Genomic DNA, 16,252 nt, shown 5'->3' with positions numbered 1-16,252 from the left:
TAACTTACTGCCATTCTTCTTCTGCCCTTTTCCACAAGGAAACCCCAGCACCCCAGTATACTTCTGCTAAACCTCTCCTCCCTCTGCCCTGCCCTCCTCTTCCTCAGTGATCCCACCTCCCTCTCCAGCCCCTTTTCCCTTTGAAAGGAAAGACAGGCAGATTCAAGGTGCACTAAGATCACACATGTGATCTCTGTTATTTCATTTTAATTGCTTTTCTAAGGACTGAGGATCTAGCTCTTTGCGTCTCATTTGCACGGCCTGGCTGGGGCATATTTGGTCCCCACTCTCTACTCTAGGCGTCGGGAGTGATGTTGGGGAGCACAGACACCAAAAAAGGGCAGCTCTGGCACCGTGTAACTCTCAAAGTGTCTTCGGAAGGGAAAATGTGGCTTTGATACTTAAAAATTTACTTCTCAGTAGTTTAATTAAATTCCAAAATTGTACTTAGTCATTCATAATTCCTGGTGCCTTTGAAATATATAACTGCTTTCCAGGAGACCCTTAAAAAGGAGTTTGAGGGGCGCCTGGGTTTCCTCCTTCTCCCTCTCCCTCTGCCACTCCCCCTACTTGTGCTTGCACACTCTCTCTCTCTCAAATAAATAAATAAAATCTTAAAAAATAAGAAAAAAAAGAATTTGATTTGTTAAATGGGGAATGAATAAATCTGAATGTTTCTGATTAATCTTTTAATTTTACAAATAAAAGACTAAAAATACAGAAATATCTTCAAATACCAGCTTAGGTAGTAGCTTTAAACAAGTAATCCTTAAAATTATTTAGCCTTTCCATTTTAATGATTATGGTTACTCTTCCCATGGTTGGAAATCAGGGTGCATAATGTTATTTATGATATATATTATATTGTGATAAAGTCTTGCTTTTACCCAGTTATCTGTATAATTATAAATTTATTGCTAGTACCTGTGGTTACTAATAACATATAGTATGAAAAGTCTGTAGTTTTAGAATAGTGTTGTCCAATAGAATGTGTGAGCCACAAAGGTAATTTTAAATGTTCTATTAGCTGCATTAAAAAAAAAACCCTGAAATTAATTTTAATAATGTATTTTATTTTACACAGTATATCCAAAATGTTATTGATTCCAGCATATAGTGAATGTAAGTCATTAGTGATATATTTAGATTCTTTTTTCCATACAAAGCTCTGATATCTGTGTATGTTGTATACTTAGTACACATTTCGGTTTGGACTAGCCACATTCCCACATTCTGAGTGCTCAGTAAAGCCACGTGTGGTCTGTGGCCACCATACCGGACAGCACAGTCTTCATAGTATCTAATGCCATTGCACCAACATTTGGTTAATGTTTATATAGCTCACATTTACATTCTTTTACTGACAGATAATGTTACATTGGTATGTAGCAGCAAAAACTTCCTGGACCCCATTTTCCTTTCTTAATTGGAAAAGGAATGGACTTGGGGCGCCTGGGTGGCTCAGTCAGTTAAGTGTCTGCTTTCGGCTCAGGTCATGATCCCAGAGTCCTGGGATCGAGCCCCACGTCAGGCTCCCTGCTTGAAGGGGAATCTGCTTCTCCCTCTCCTTCTGCCCCTCCCCTCCCCTCATGTGCTCTCTCTCAAATAAGTAAATAAAACCTTTTAAAAAAAGAAAAGGAATGGACTTGCCGTACAAAGTTCAGTCTTCCTAGGCTAGGTTAGTGTGTGCATTATTATTCAGAAAGAAGACATAAGTGGCTTAATGCTTCTGAAATAATTTTGCTTTATACAGTTTTTATCATAGTGTATAATCTTATTTTTATTCAGATGAAGTGGGGCAGGTAGTGAAAGCTTCGTAAAGTTAAGGAGTTATTGCCGCCTGACGGGTGGTAAGTTTGCCTCGGTGCTGAGCTGTTCCCAGTCCAACTGGCATTAGCAGGGAGGAAGCAGCACCTACATGCTCCTCTGTCCAGCCTGTCAAGGTGGACATTCCAGACCAGGGCTGCTGCAGCCAGGTGGAGACATTGGGTCCCCTTGGAGTTGGCCAGAGATTGTGGTGTTCTGGGTTGAAAGTAACTACCCATGTTGATTTTATGTATATACACACATATGTGTATGTGTGTGTATAGTTAGAAAATTCCTTAGACTTCTGGGGTGCCTGGGTGGCTCAGTCGGTTAAGCGTCCGCCTTCAGCTCAGGTCATGATCTCGGGGTCCTGGGATCAAGCCCCAAGTCAGGCTCCCTGCTCAGCGGAGAGTCTGCTTTCCCTCTCCCTTTGCTGCTCCCCCTGCTCGTGCTCGCTCTCTGTCAAACAAATAACATCTTTAAAAATAAATTCCTTAGACTTCTTTGATTTCTGAGTATCCATCTGTAGATTTGTTTTTCTAAAATAATAACCAGTGGAACTGGTCATTTCTCTGTACAACAATTGTACTGCAGTTTTTTATGTCCAGATTATAACAGTGAGCTGCACATGAAGTATAGATAGGATTCAAATAAGCAGAGGTGGGAGGGGGCCAGAATGGGAGGATGGAAGGAAGTTCCAGTGGAGTAGATCTGCTAAAGGGACCATGTCTTCAGGAGAAGGTTAAAGGTTAGCAGAATGGCAACATGTTTACAGAAATGTAAGCAGTGGGTCTGTTAAATAAAGAGTATTTCTAGGTAAGTAGTGCAAGGTTGAGACCACATTAGTAAGATTCAGATGCTAACCAAAGCTTGGATACCTCTTTAGAATATTCTAGATCCACATTCTTCACTTGTGTATCACCCTCCCCCAAGAGTATTTTTTTTTTTTTATGTATTTCATCATGCACTGTCAGTGACTTAATTATTAAGTCTGTTTTTATGACCAACCTTAAAAGGACCTTTTAGAAGCCTACTGGGTCTTTGCAATTGAGGTCTCTAAGAATCATTGTCTCGTAATTCCTCAGGTGAAGATGTCCTTTTCTGAGTAGCAGATACACTGATAAATTAAACTTGGAATTAACGTGATTGTAGCTTAGAACTTAGATAAATTCCCATCGTCCATTACCCAACAACAGTAATGGAAGATAGCTTCTTTGGACACAGTATGTGTGGTGCCATAGTCAGAAATGCTTAGGGCTCCTACTTGTTAAACTAGGAACGTCCCAGTGTTACCAGCTCAGTCTGTGATAGGTGCATCAGCTGCTTCCTAACCCACGAATATGATACTGATGTACTCATTCAGTGGCTTCTGGACTGCCTCGTGTCAGGGCTTGAGAGGACGCTGTCGACAACATGGTAGGAGGAGAGGAGGCAGCAACCGGGAGAGCGGGCGGGGGAGAGCCGTCTGTGCTGTCAGCTGGAATACAGGACAGGGGAGCTGTTCCAGGAACATAGCACATAGGTGAGAGAGAGCTTGTATCCGTCCTGAGGTTGGGAAGGTATGTGGCTTGGTGAATAGTGGCAGGTGAGCCCGGGAATCGAATGACGAAAGCGTTTTGGCAGACAGATTGCATCAGACGTTCTGTGTGGAAAGTACAACGTAAACAAAGGCAGGAACACGGAAACAGGATGGAATGGGGGCACGTGAAAGAGCATCTGGATCAGGCCTAGCGTGTGGTGAGAGGGGCGAGAACCTGACCTGGGGTTCAGGGGGCGTGGTGCTGTGCATGGGCGGGCAGCTGCGCTGGTCTTGGGTCAGGAGCCCCGCAGGGCATGCTTCAGGAAGGGGTTCCTGCGGCAGGTGGCACGGAGGGGACCAGCAGGACAGTGACAAGGAGGGCTTGGTCAGGACTGTTGGGAGATTTATGCTGGAAACTTCTGCCTGAATTTAAAGATGTGACGGTCATGATTCTGTCCAGTATCTATATTACATGGTCAGTTTTACTTGAATGTTTGAATGTAGACTTCATAAACCTCACATCGCATGTCGGATCCTAAACTGCCTCTCGAGAGGCGCTGCGGGGTTTCCGGTAATTTACATAGTACTTGCAGTTCATGCAGAGTCTCCCACGTGGAAGCCTGGATCGGTTGTGCAAAATGGAACGTGGGGCCTGGTAGCTCCCCTCAGGGTGTGAGTCCTGGTCTGAACAAGAGGCTGAAGGCAGAACGGGGTATTGCAGTGCAGCTTCCGTTCATGCTGAATGTGGAGCTCCCCTGCCCAGAGTGAGGATGGTGACAAAGGAGCTGCTGGCCGGGCAGCAGAGGCTGTGTGAGCAGGGCCTTGACGGAGGGAGAAGCAACAGTCTTTTTCTCTTGTTCTTTTCTCATTCCATTTTGTGATTTTTAGACAGAGTCCTCTTACAGTTTGTCTAAATAAATGTTATTTGTTTCATTATTAATAATTTTTCTTATAAAGAGTACCAGAAATGGGGGAGGTCAATAAGTTTTGAAATGTATATATTTGGGGGGCGCCTGGGTGGCTCCATCCGTGAAGCGTCTGCCTTCAGCTCAGGTCATGATCTCAGGGTCCTGGGATTGAGTCCTGCGTCGGGCTCCCCGCTGGGAGCCTGCTTCTCCCTCTGCCTCTGTGTGCTGCTTCCCCTGCTTATGCTCTCTCTCTGTGTCAAATAACTAAAATCTTTTTAAAAATTTAAAAATTTTTATAAAAATGTATTTGGTATTTTATTATTTATATCACTGTTACTAAAAATATGCTATTAGTATTACTAGTAAACATTTTTCTTTCCAAGATGGTAGTAATTAAGCATCTTCTTAAAAGGACAATTTTTACGGTCTATACTACATCATGAAGATGTAAGTGCCCACCCATTCACACTAAAACTGTATCCTGAAATGCTGTGAGCATTGCTTTGCTCTTGGTCAGACAGAGAACACAGGAAACAGGTAGTTATGCTTAGAACCTTTGAGAAACAGTCTGGCCTCAGGTATTAGCTGTAAGGAAATGCCCTGCAGCATTTGCAGAAAAGGAAAAGAAGGGGATTTTCAGTGCCCCAGCCAAAATTATTAGCCACAGGGAAGACTACTGTGGAATATAAGCTTCATGAGGGCAGGGGTGTTTGTCTGCTTTGTTCACGGATGTGTGTGCAGAGCTTAGGATAGTATAAGGAAGCATTCAGTGAATATTTGTTGAAGGAGTAAAATTGTCATTTAAATAGCTGAGTTGTTGAATTAAGCAGTCAATCGCAGATTACATAAAAGTATGGAATATATTGGGGAAAAATCATTTAAGTAGATGACATGAGAAGGAATACCCTATGTCATAATAACAGATGGGGTTGGGATGGGGCTGGTTTAGAAGTAATTCCCCCGATTGCATGTTAGGTCCCTAGGTTCAGGGAAACCCAGGATTGGCCTGGGCGGAGTCAGGTAAAAGGTGTATCTATTGCTCTATTTCTCTCTCGCTAAGTGACATGCTAAAATTCAGGAAGTTGCCATTTATTGAGTGCCTACTATATGTATTTTTTATTGTGGAATTTCAAACTTAAAAAAAGTACAAGCTTTGCCAACTATCTCAGTGCTGTGTCTGGGGGAGGGTGGTGGGGAGCAGAAGGACCAGGCAGAGGTGTCAGCGTGCACTTGGTTATCCTGTCGTACTGGAAGTGCTGGATGATTTGTAAGGGGCGTGCGTCTGTCTGGTAGGCAGTCGGGTGTCTGGGGCTGGGCAGGAGATGTGCAGCGAGGGGATATGGAACGGACAGACGCCGAGGAACATTTGGAGGTGAACAGGTGGGAAAACCTAGACCAGAGGGTGGGGAGCTGCAAAGAGAGGACTTGATTTTTTACCTTGTATAGAACTTTTATAAACTCAGCCCGCAGGTAATGTAACCACACGAAACTTGAAACACACGGTTTCCCAAAATTGAGTTGTTTTGTTAAATTGAGACATTCTATGCCATTTTCATAATGAGATACGTAATAGATGGTTTTAGGCTCATGAAACAGTGGCATGCTACATGCTGGATTTTCCCTGAGGGGAGAGCTCCCCAGTCAGACTTAGTCTCCAAACCGGCTCTCTCAGCGAAAGGGAGGAATGAAGAGTTTTCCGGTGGGAATTATGTACTTCCAGAGTGTTGTAGAACATTTGTTTCAGTAAGTCATTTATTGAAATCACTGTATCTACAACTCTCTGGGATACCGTTTATATTTTTTATTTATGACCCAGTACTTCATAACTATTGAAATTACCCTGAGCTAAGACCCGTATCCTTGGTTGTGGAACATGGGCAGTGCTATCCAGGTGAGATTTCACGCATGCGATTGCTTCCTGCGGTCATTCCAATAAGTTATCCATAATGGACTTTTATGTCCTGGTTGGAATGTCCAAGTAGAATGTTGGTGATTCTGTACAAGAGTTGGATGTGTTCCTGAAGCCTGTTTCACAGAAGCTGTTTGTCCTGATGTGCATTCCGTGTGGATCGGGGCTCCTAGCTCCATATTCATCTAGAGTTAGAATACATGATCCTTCAGTTGAAACGATGCACAGGATTTTCTACAGAATCCTCCCTTACTACCTAAGTCCCCCTTCCTGGATGCCACAAGAAGTTTTTTCTTGTTTTAAAATACAGCTTTGGAAATAATAAGGGGATATAGGCAAATATTGGAATATAAAAATACTATAGTAAATTGCTTTTGTATGTAAGTGATTAATAGTATATGTCATGAGGGTAGCTTTAGCTCACTTAAACTTAGCCATCTCATCAACTGGTTTATTAATCGATTTTTCCAGAGTAAGTACTCTTTGATTTAGGAAGATAAAATAGGTACATTTCCTGTTTGTTCCTTTATATTTACCAGATAGAGTGTTAATTTTATTAGTACTAATTTTCATGTAAAAGCAAGAACCAGGACTTTTGTTGCAATTATCTATGTACTAGTTTTATTTTTTTAATTTTGGTTTTATTTTACTGAGTATTGTATTTTTTACTGTGTATTTTCAAGCAGTGTTGCCTTGTTTTTGTTTAGGGCGCTGGCCAAGACAAACTTGGAATCTATGTCAAGTCTGTTGTAAAAGGAGGTGCTGCTGATGGGGTTAGTGTCATTTTTAAAGATGTAAGTTCTCAGTACGTCCTCGTCAGCAAATGACCTGCTATGACCCACTGATGTGTGTTGTTATAAAACACCATGTAGACTGTTTGCTGAAAAAACAAATGTGAGCTTCCTTGCCATTGACTTTCCTCTTCCTCCTCTTGCCCTTGGCTGTCCCCACCGCCCAAAACACATGCTTTTGGGTGTGCACAGGATGGACGCCTGGCTGCGGGAGACCAGCTCCTCAGTGTGGACGGACGAAGTCTGGTAGGACTCTCTCAAGAAAGGTATCATTTATGTATTTGTTTAAAGCTGAATATTAACGTGTTTAAGGATGTTTCACGTTTGGAATTAGAAGACAAAAAATAATGCTAGAAAGCTGTGCCCTTACTCTTCACCTTTCTAAATGTAAACCAGTGTACATGACACCTCATTTGTTAGCAGATTATAAATATGTATTTTGGTTTGGAGCAGTTTCTTTGAAGCTTAAAAAAAAACATATTCTTGGCACGTCCTGGGAATGTCTGAGTATCATCTTACTGTTCTTAATATGACAATAGGAGATGTGTGCTTAGGTAATCTTTAAAGGAAGGGAATGGGCAGTAGGTCATCTGTCTGAAGGTCAGAACTGTTACTCAAAATAGCCGTCGGTTGCTCTGATCACAGGCTGTCGTTGTGACATTTTCTTTATGTTTGTGCTACTCTCTTTTTCCTAGGGCGGCAGAACTCATGACAAGAACAAGTTCTGTCGTAACACTAGAAGTCGCAAAGCAGGGAGCAATTTATCACGGCCTCGCCACCCTGCTCAATCAGCCGTCCCCAATGATGCAAAGAAGTAAGAGCTCATTGTGGAGAACTGCATGCCGTCTCTTCCTTTGACCACTGCCAATAATAGCTGGCTTGTATTGATCACTTACCGCATGCCAGGCATTTTACTGTCCTGACCTTATCTTCGTAGCCACAAAAACTCTAGATTAGGTGCTACTGCTTTCACCATCCCAGCTGGGGATGCAGGCACTTCGGCAAGATGCCCGGGAAAAGTAGCCAAGGGCAGCGTTCAGTGTCTGGCCACGTGGTGATACACTATCTTCCCGCCCTCCAGGAACCCCCATGGGACTGGCTGGCTGCTGGAGGGTTTCCGTCCATCCTGCACTAGGCACTTAGTCGTAGTCAGCGGGTGATGCGGGATATAAAGTCTTCAAAGAACAAGCAGGATTCTCTACTGAAACAACGTATATGAGTGTGTGTATGAATAGTATATTCAGTCCTGTGTGTGCAGGACATGATTATCCTGTTACATGTAGTTCACTTTAAATTAAAAGCTCAATTATTCGGATAAAGTAATCTGTTGGTGGGAACCATGATTTTGTACCTACATCAAAAATCTCAGAATAAAACCAATATAAATTTAAGGCTTTTTAAAAAGGATTAGTTCAGAAATCACAGAGAAAAACCCATTAGGACTCACATTATCTTTTTAAATCATTATATACTTTGCATTTACTTTGTTAACTTTGTGCACAGCCGCTCGGTCTGGCCTTGGTGGAGCTCCCTTCTTCATCAGTCAGTGATCCGGGAGCTTCCAAGTCCAGGACCTGAAGTCGACCTAAGGGTAGCACAGCGACAGCAACCAAAGCTTCTGAGAACCTGGGTCTGCTGTTTACTGGAATAAACAGCGTATCTTCACACAACCATGTGTTGTAGTATAGACCTCAACTCAGCATATTTCTTACTTTTTTCAGGACAGTACGACATGGGTGGTCTAATGTCACAGCTTAGGGTCATTTCCGAGAAGCAAACCAGACCATGAGTTAGAAGTCAGAGGGAAGGGCGCCTGGGTGGCTCAGTTGGTTAAGCGACTGCCTTCGGCTCAGGTCATGATCCTGGAGTCCTGGGATCGAGTCCCACATCAGGCTCCCGGCTCAGCGGGGAGCCTGCTTCTCCCTCTGACCCTATCCCCTCTCATGCTGTTTCTCTCTCTCTCTCTCTCTCTCAAATAAATAAATAAAATCTTTAAAAAAAAAAAAAAAAGAAGTCAGAGGGAAGCTGTTAGAGCAGAGAACACTGCCGCACAGGGAGACGTGAAAGCCAGAAGCAGAGCGTGGACGGTCACGCCAGCTGACGGCAGTGCCAGCTGTGTGTTTTAGAAAGGGAGGGAAGTACGTCTTTTAAAAAGTTACTTTAAAAGTAGCCTTGTGACTTAACAGGTGGAGTTCATGAGAAAATAAGGTTGGAAAGAGCACCTTTTCCCATCAGTGCCAGTTAAATGTTGCTTTTAAGGTTCTTGAGAAAGATTTTACTCTTAGATAAAAAAAATTACCTTATTTCTTCGCTAAAAATAAGGTCTTACAAAATTTTAAATCTTTATAGATTCATCTTTCTTTAAAGACTAAATAGGGTGTTTAAAATCTTGAATAAATGAGGAGAGCCTGAATGCACTTTGATTTCAGTTTCAGATCGTCGTGGCTCAGGTAAACCCCGACCAAAGAGTGAAGGTTTTGAGCTCTACAATAATTCAGCTCCAAACGGGTCACCTGAGAGCCCTCAGCTGCCTTGGGCAGAATACAGCGAACCTAAGAAATTGCCAGGTGACGACAGACTGATGAAGAACCGGGCTGATCACCGCTCCAGCCCCAACGTGGCAAGTAAGAAGGGTCACTGTGCTTGTCCTTCCCTGGCCTGGACATGCTCAGTCACCGTCAGTGTTGGGGGGACACCCCGTGCTTGCTTAGTTATCAAAGCAGTAGGATTACCTGCATATCCTGGCTAACGGAAATGTGCTTTTCGTGAGAGATATCAAAAGTAATGTTCTTCCGATAGAAAATGAAAACGAGGTTCGAACACTCTGATTCAGTGGATGCTCTAGAGAGCCATTGATCCTGTCGCTAGCAGGAGTTGGCAGGCTGCCAGCAGGAGCTCAGATGGTTTTTATACTTTTAAAGGGTTGTTAACAACAAGAAGAATCAATAGAAGGATATACAACACATACAAGGTTTGCAGCACCTAAAATATTTATTGTCTGTCCCATTGCCAGAAATGTTTGCCAGTCCCTGGTCTGTCGATGAAGCTTGGTAGCTCTGGGCTCTGATTATTCAGGAGAGAGGAGAGGGTGTGATGAGCCCTGATCTGTCCCGTGGCCCCTAGCGGTCTCTGCTGACTCCTCACTGGCAGTTTGAAGATGCGGGACACATGGTCACTGCCCTTAAAGAGCTCTTGTCACGTGACATGGAATAAACATTGTGATACTTGAAAAAAAAAACAAAAAACTTGCTTTTCACTGTCTCTTTCCAACAGATCAGCCTCCTAGCCCTGGAGGGAAGAGCACATATGCCCCCGGAACAACAGCTAAGATAACATCTGTCTCCACCGGGAACCTCTGCACTGAGGTGTGAGAGTGAAGCGAACATCCTCACTACAGCCAAAACTCAGGCCTCCCGCAGAATCCCTAAACTGTCTCCTCATGCATTTCCTCTGCACATCAGCAGTGTTTAGAATTCCTGGGGGCTTCTTCATTTTTAACATAATAAGGAAATTAGCTTTAAGTTAAGAAGTCAGGGCAAAATAAAAGGTTTTTCATTATTCTCCGTATAGGATCAAACACTTTTAATTTTTAACACAGTTTTAAATGTATCTACTGTATTTTAAAACAGATCTTTGGAAATTAAATTAGTTTATGTACAAATTGCCAAAAGCTCACTTTTCTTTCTTCTTCCCATTTTACAGGAACAGACCCCTCCACCGAGACCTGAGGCCTACCCCATCCCCACTCAGACGTACACCAGAGAGTATTTCACCTTCCCAGCTTCCAAATCCCAGGACCGGATGGCTCCTCCTCAGAACCAGTGGCCAAATTACGAGGAGAAGCCACACATGCACGCAGACAGTAATCATTCCAGTATTGCAATTCAGGTTAGAGAGAAGGAGTCCATGAACATTCGCAGCCGTCAAAGATAAACCAGTTTGACAGGGTAAAATCTGGATGATTTCAGAGATACAGTCGATATTCTCTGTAGGACAGCACTGAGACTGGTACCTTTTTTTTCTTTCCTGGTTTCCTGGTTAATTGAGGAAGAGTGGATAGGAAGGAATACTAAATATGAAAAGGAATGCTTTATTCCCTTGGTATTTGATTAGTGAAGGGTTAGTAACAGTACACCTTCATTACAGTTCGTGAGGCAGGATTCCTGATCCAAGGAGTGAGAAATGAGTGATGTGTGTTTTTCTTTGCACCAGAAGCTGTTCGGGCACTGGGATGCAGACATAACCGTGGTCCCCGCCAGTGAAACTAATGATGTGTTAGGAAATGAGACAGATAAAGTCAGTATAGTGTAGTAAGTCCTGCTGGAGATCTGGGTCCCCACTGAGAGGCAGAGCTACCTTTCAGTCTCGGTGTGACTAGCACCCGGGCTTCCGCATTATATTACAGCTCTCTGAACAGAAGAGCTTTTCAGACCACAGAGATGTGCCGCTGAGCAGGAACCAGGCTCGGGGCAGGGGGCAGTGGCAGGCCTTTGCAGCCTGGAACCATACAGCAAGGGCTTGAAGTGATGAGCTGCAGAATTGGGGTTTTATCCAAGTTAGAGAGGGGAGCATCAGTCTTGAGTCGTTGAGCTGGGGAACATTATCAGATGTGTTTTTCTGTTTGGAAAGATAACGTTGCATTGTGGAAGACTGGGAGAAGACGTCAGACGTATGCGTAGAGATAGGCACAGTCTAGGATATGTAACAAATACGGATCCTGGATAGTGAATTCTGGATGTGGTGCTTTAGTTGAGGTGGTCGGAGGAGCCCAGCGATGGAGGCGCAGCTGAGCTGAGCCGGGAAGGCCGGGAGAACAGAGGAGGGCTCACAGGCACGGGGAACGGCACGAGTAGCCGTGAGGAAGAGCCACATTCTCTGAGGGCAAGAAGTTATCCTGAGGTCACAGATGTTGTCATCTTGTCCCCGGGGCCCTCCTGCCTGTTTCCTAGGGAGGCCTGATCACTCCTTCCCCCCTCCCCCCAAATCTATCTGGGACCATTGGATGCCTGGCTGGAGTTGGCGGAGAAGGTCTTCCTCCAGATTTCTCTTTCACAGTGAAGTACTTGTGTGCCCTGCTTCCTCTAGCGTATTTTGTTAGCCCTTAGGAAAATCTCCTTCCCCTGTGTCAAGAGCATCTACACATTTTCTCCTATTTGACGGGAATACCATTATTAAGCCTCTAGGTTCATAGTGTATGTCTGCTGTTTGCTTCTCCCTCACCTCGGAGATAAATGAGCCAGAAGGGGAAGTCAGGATGCTGAGAGGTCAGCGTGTCGATGGGTTACTTATGTGGATCTTGACATGACTGAGCCTCAGGGCAGGACTTAGCAGGGGAGACATGGAGAAATGCAACGAGGGCACCAGGGGGCTCGTGAAGTCAGGAAGAGCAGGGCAGTGATCCAGGAGGCTCGGTGTGGCAGCAGCAGGAGAAGCTGGTGGAGAGTCTGAGGCGGGACCGCTGACATCTTGTATCTTAATAGAAGTATCTGTTCCTACAAATAGTAGGAAATTGAATGATGCTGTTGGCCTGAGCAGCATCGGTTGACCTGCTCGTGTCCATCTTACGCCCGTGTTCTTCAGTGCAGTGCTGTAAATGTATGTTCTCATCCTGATGGTTTTCTTAACGATGTCTTCTCTTCTGTAGTTGAGTGTGTTGTAAGAATAGTGTATAATAAGACATACCAAATACTTGGTGATCAACTGTTGATGTTTCCGTAAGGCTTCCAGTCAGCAGTAGGCTGTTAGTAGTTAAGTTTTGGGGAGTCAGAAGTTGTGTGTGGGGTTTTGACCACCCAGGGTTCGGTGCCTCTAACCCCCGCCTTGTTCGAGGGTCTGGACTCGGCCCAGCGAGCAAGAAACTGTTTCTGTGGGCACAGTACAGCTGTAGCGAAACGTGGGCAGTAAGTACTCCATTCTTCTCGCAGGCTGCTGTTTTCTTCAAGTGATAGTTCATTTTTTTGTTGTTGGCTTATTTTTTAAGGAAAGGAAACAGCTTATTTTCCAGATTTGCATCTTCATTTTCTATTTTGCATATTAAAAGGATAGGAAAAAATGTTTGACATCATAGTGAATCCATTTCTATCAATTGAAACAATTTTTAGACATGCCATTGTGCAGAGACTAGCCCTTTGGAAGAGTGTTCATGTTGGTCTCTTCCACACATGCACACTGTTTTGTACCTTTCTGAGACGGGGACAGAGACACGCGGGTGCCGGCTCGTCCTGGCGTGTGCCCAGCCCTGTCGGAGTGTTCCCAAAGCCCGTCGTCAGCTGGTGGAGCCGTGGCTGGTGTGCTTAAGATTGGATCCTGACTCTTACTCAGAATTTTACTACGGGAGCATAAATCTTGTTGCTCCTCGTGTAATTACACTAAACACATTCATCCTCTCAAAGTCAGCTGCGGGAGGAACCCCTTTGCAGATGCGTGCGAGGGCCCACGGACGGCTGGGGGGGCCACGCGTGTCCACGAAGCACCTGCATGTATGTGCCTTGTATGTTTGCCAGGGATGCAGGTGGGACGTACAGCTCCTTCCTGTTTGTAACAGATAAATTCCCTGGGAGAGCACTGACCCCACCCCCACCCCCGGACATGGTGCCCCCCCCGCCCCAAGTCGTGCGTCCCGCAGAGCTACGGAGCTGGACGGTCTCAACCTCTGTTCAGCACTCTCTTAACAATTTCCCCACAGTGTTTTCTCCCCAACGATAAAACATTTACGCGTTTTTAGTAATTTTTTTCTAAGCGGCTGAAATAGAACAGTTTTCCTTTTTCCTTTTTCCAGCGTGTTACCCGTTCCCAAGAGGAACTTCGGGAGGATAAAGCGTACCAGCTAGAGCGGCATCGGATCGAGGCAGTCTTGGATCGCAAGTCTGATAGTGATATGTGGATCCATCAGAGCTCCTCCGTGGGCTCCAGCACCTCCAGCCAGGAGCACCTGGACCACTCCTCCAAGTCAGGCACCCCCGCGTCCACTCTGACCAAAAGCGGCCCTGGGCGCTGGAAGACGCCAGCTGCCGTGCAGCCCGTGCCAGCGGCTGTCTCCCAGCCTGTGCAGACAGACCTGCCCCCGCCGCCCCCGCCGCCCCCCACGCACTATGCTGGAGACTTCGACGGAATCCCCATGGACTTGCCTCTCCCTCCGCCTCCTGCCGGCCAGACCGGACCTGCATCTGCTCAGGCAGCGGCTGCAGAGCGGAGGAAGCGGGAGGAGCACCAGCGGTGGTATGAGAAGGAGAAGGCCCGTCTAGAAGAGGAGCGGGACAGGAAGCGCAGGGAGCAGGAGCGGAAGCTGGGCCAGATGCGCTCCCAGTCCCTGAACCCGGCCCCATTTTCTCCTGTGACCGTCCCACACGTGAAGCCAGAAAAGCCTTCTACGCTCCAGAGGCCCCAAGAGACGGTCATTCGGGAGCTGCAGCCCCAGCAGCAGCCCCGCACGATCGAGCGCAGAGACCTGCAGTACATTACAGTCAGCCAAGAGGAGCTGTCGTCCGGAGACAGTCTGTCCCCAGACCCGTGGAAGCGGGATGCCCGGGAGAAGCTGGAGAAGCAACAGCAGATGCACATCGTGGATATGTTGAGCAGGGAGATCCAAGAGCTCCAGAACAAGCCTGAGCGCAGTGCAGAGGAGAACGACCGTCTGCGGAAACTCATGCTGGAATGGCAGTTCCAGAAGAGACTCCAGGAGTCCAAACAGAAGGACGAGGATGACGAGGAGGAGGAGGACGATGACGTGGATACCATGCTGATCATGCAGCGCCTCGAGGCTGAGCGGAGAGCAAGGGTAAAGGGGAGAAGTGCTGTGGGCGTGCGTACCTGTGCGTGTCGCTCGTGGGGGTGGCCACGCCCAGGCTCCCGGAGGGTTGGCAAGGGCCCTGGCCTGTCGCGTGTTGCTGTACCTACCGCTGCTAGCTGGCGTCCTGCAGGGTGAGCCAGGGTTAGAGGCTTAGACGTTGAAAAGTAAATATCATCCACATGGAACTTTGCTGTTTTAATTAGCAAACTCGTAGTTGTCCTCATTAACACTTCAGTAGAGAAAACAAGTTAATAACTACTAATTTGTTAGTAACCAGTAATAATCCTCATCAGGGGTTGGCAAAACTTTTTCTTAAATGGCCAGGAAGTGAGTATCGGAGGCTGTGTGGGCCATACGGGCTGTTTTAACGGCGCAGCTCCGTGGTCAAACGACACGAGCCGCCTCAGACGGTACCCGAGCAGCGAGGGTGCGCCCCGAAACGTCCTTCACAGGTGGCAGGACGTCTGCTGACCCCTGGTCTCGATGATCAGCGAGGGATGGTGGGTAACAAAGAAGACTTGAGAACTTCAGAGTTACGGGTTTAATGTCATTACCAGAAAGAGCACTCTGCAGAGTGCTCATTTGGTTGATGAGGCAGATACTTATCAAATTAAACAACTATATTTCAATGGTGTAAGTATAAAGATTACTGAGAATTTAGGATTTTATTCCGATTTCTCCATTTGATAAAAGTAACTTATTCCTTTGTATCAAAATAAGTGAAATTTATGTTAGTTGAACGCAATAGATCATTAAAGTGCCAAATTTAAGATTCTGTGTTACCCTGTCAAGAGAACTGTTGAGGGAGAGGCATTTGACCGCAGCATGTTAATGAGTTCTCTACAGTGCAGGCTTCTGGGGAGAGACAGCCTGGAGCACGACTTTCGGATTTTGTGTCTAACTGCAACTTTGATTTGTTGCTGTCTACTAGAGATCTAAACAAATTAACTATTAGGGCAGACATTTCGGCCTTGCCACGTCGTGATGCAGCTTAACCTTAGATAATTATTAGTACATAAAGCCAGCAGTCTGATCCCTTTTCGAGTTTGCCCTGTGAATTAATTTTCCTGAAACATGTCACACACTTCTTATTCACATATTCTCAGCAAAAGGTATATGGAACTCGGCCACAAATTCAGCTGGAACACTGAGGTATCTTAAACAAAGGCCCAAATCTTAACTGTGACATGATTTTATCAGTATTATCCGAGTCACCAGGAATAAACGTCCTTAAAAACAGCTCTGCTTACCATCAGTATTGTTATATTTGAAAGAGCAACTGGTGGATCAGTAACGGGTCACTTACAGGGTTAGGATTCTTTGCGCAGTTTCCACTCTGGGGTCAGGACCCCAGGCCCCCGTGTACCCAGTGGCTGAGTGCTCAGTGCAGGGTCCTCTGCTTTGGCCCATGCCCCTAGTGACAGGGGTGTCGTCCCAGGAGCTGCGTGTGCTCCCGGCCTCAGATCTCTCACCCCCAAAACAGGAGAGCGTGCCATTCGCTGCCGTCCACGCTGAGTGTGAAGCCGAGGT

The 16,252-nt window shown here is 45.7% G+C and overlaps 1 protein-coding gene across 12 annotated transcripts in view; it reads left to right on the top strand.

The window, feature by feature from the left end:
• The window catches only part of AFDN (afadin, adherens junction formation factor), a 141,389-nt gene that overhangs the window by 108,671 nt on the left and 16,466 nt on the right, over positions 1-16,252 (top strand). For 8 of the 12 annotated variants that reach the window (XM_036118634.2, XM_078054460.1, XM_036118632.2 and 5 more), the window contains 7 exons: positions 6,850-6,915; positions 7,126-7,199; positions 7,629-7,747; positions 9,363-9,557; positions 10,207-10,298; positions 10,636-10,821; positions 13,712-14,710. In XM_036118634.2, coding sequence (XP_035974527.2) covers positions 6,850-6,915; positions 7,126-7,199; positions 7,629-7,747; positions 9,363-9,557; positions 10,207-10,298; positions 10,636-10,821; positions 13,712-14,710 — 1,731 coding nt within the window. Of the gene's footprint in view, positions 1-6,849; positions 6,937-7,125; positions 7,200-7,628; positions 7,748-9,362; positions 9,558-10,206; positions 10,299-10,635; positions 10,822-13,711; positions 14,711-16,252 lie in introns of all 12 variants that reach the window. The other 4 variants (XM_078054461.1, XM_078054459.1, XM_078054458.1 and 1 more) reach the window with 1 other exon arrangement.

Source organism: Halichoerus grypus, chromosome 9, assembly GCF_964656455.1.
Source record: "Halichoerus grypus chromosome 9, mHalGry1.hap1.1, whole genome shotgun sequence".
NCBI classification, from domain to species: domain Eukaryota; kingdom Metazoa; phylum Chordata; class Mammalia; order Carnivora; family Phocidae; genus Halichoerus; species Halichoerus grypus.
Note: the sequence above shows the minus strand (reverse complement) of the source record. Positions and strands in the feature narration are given on the sequence as shown.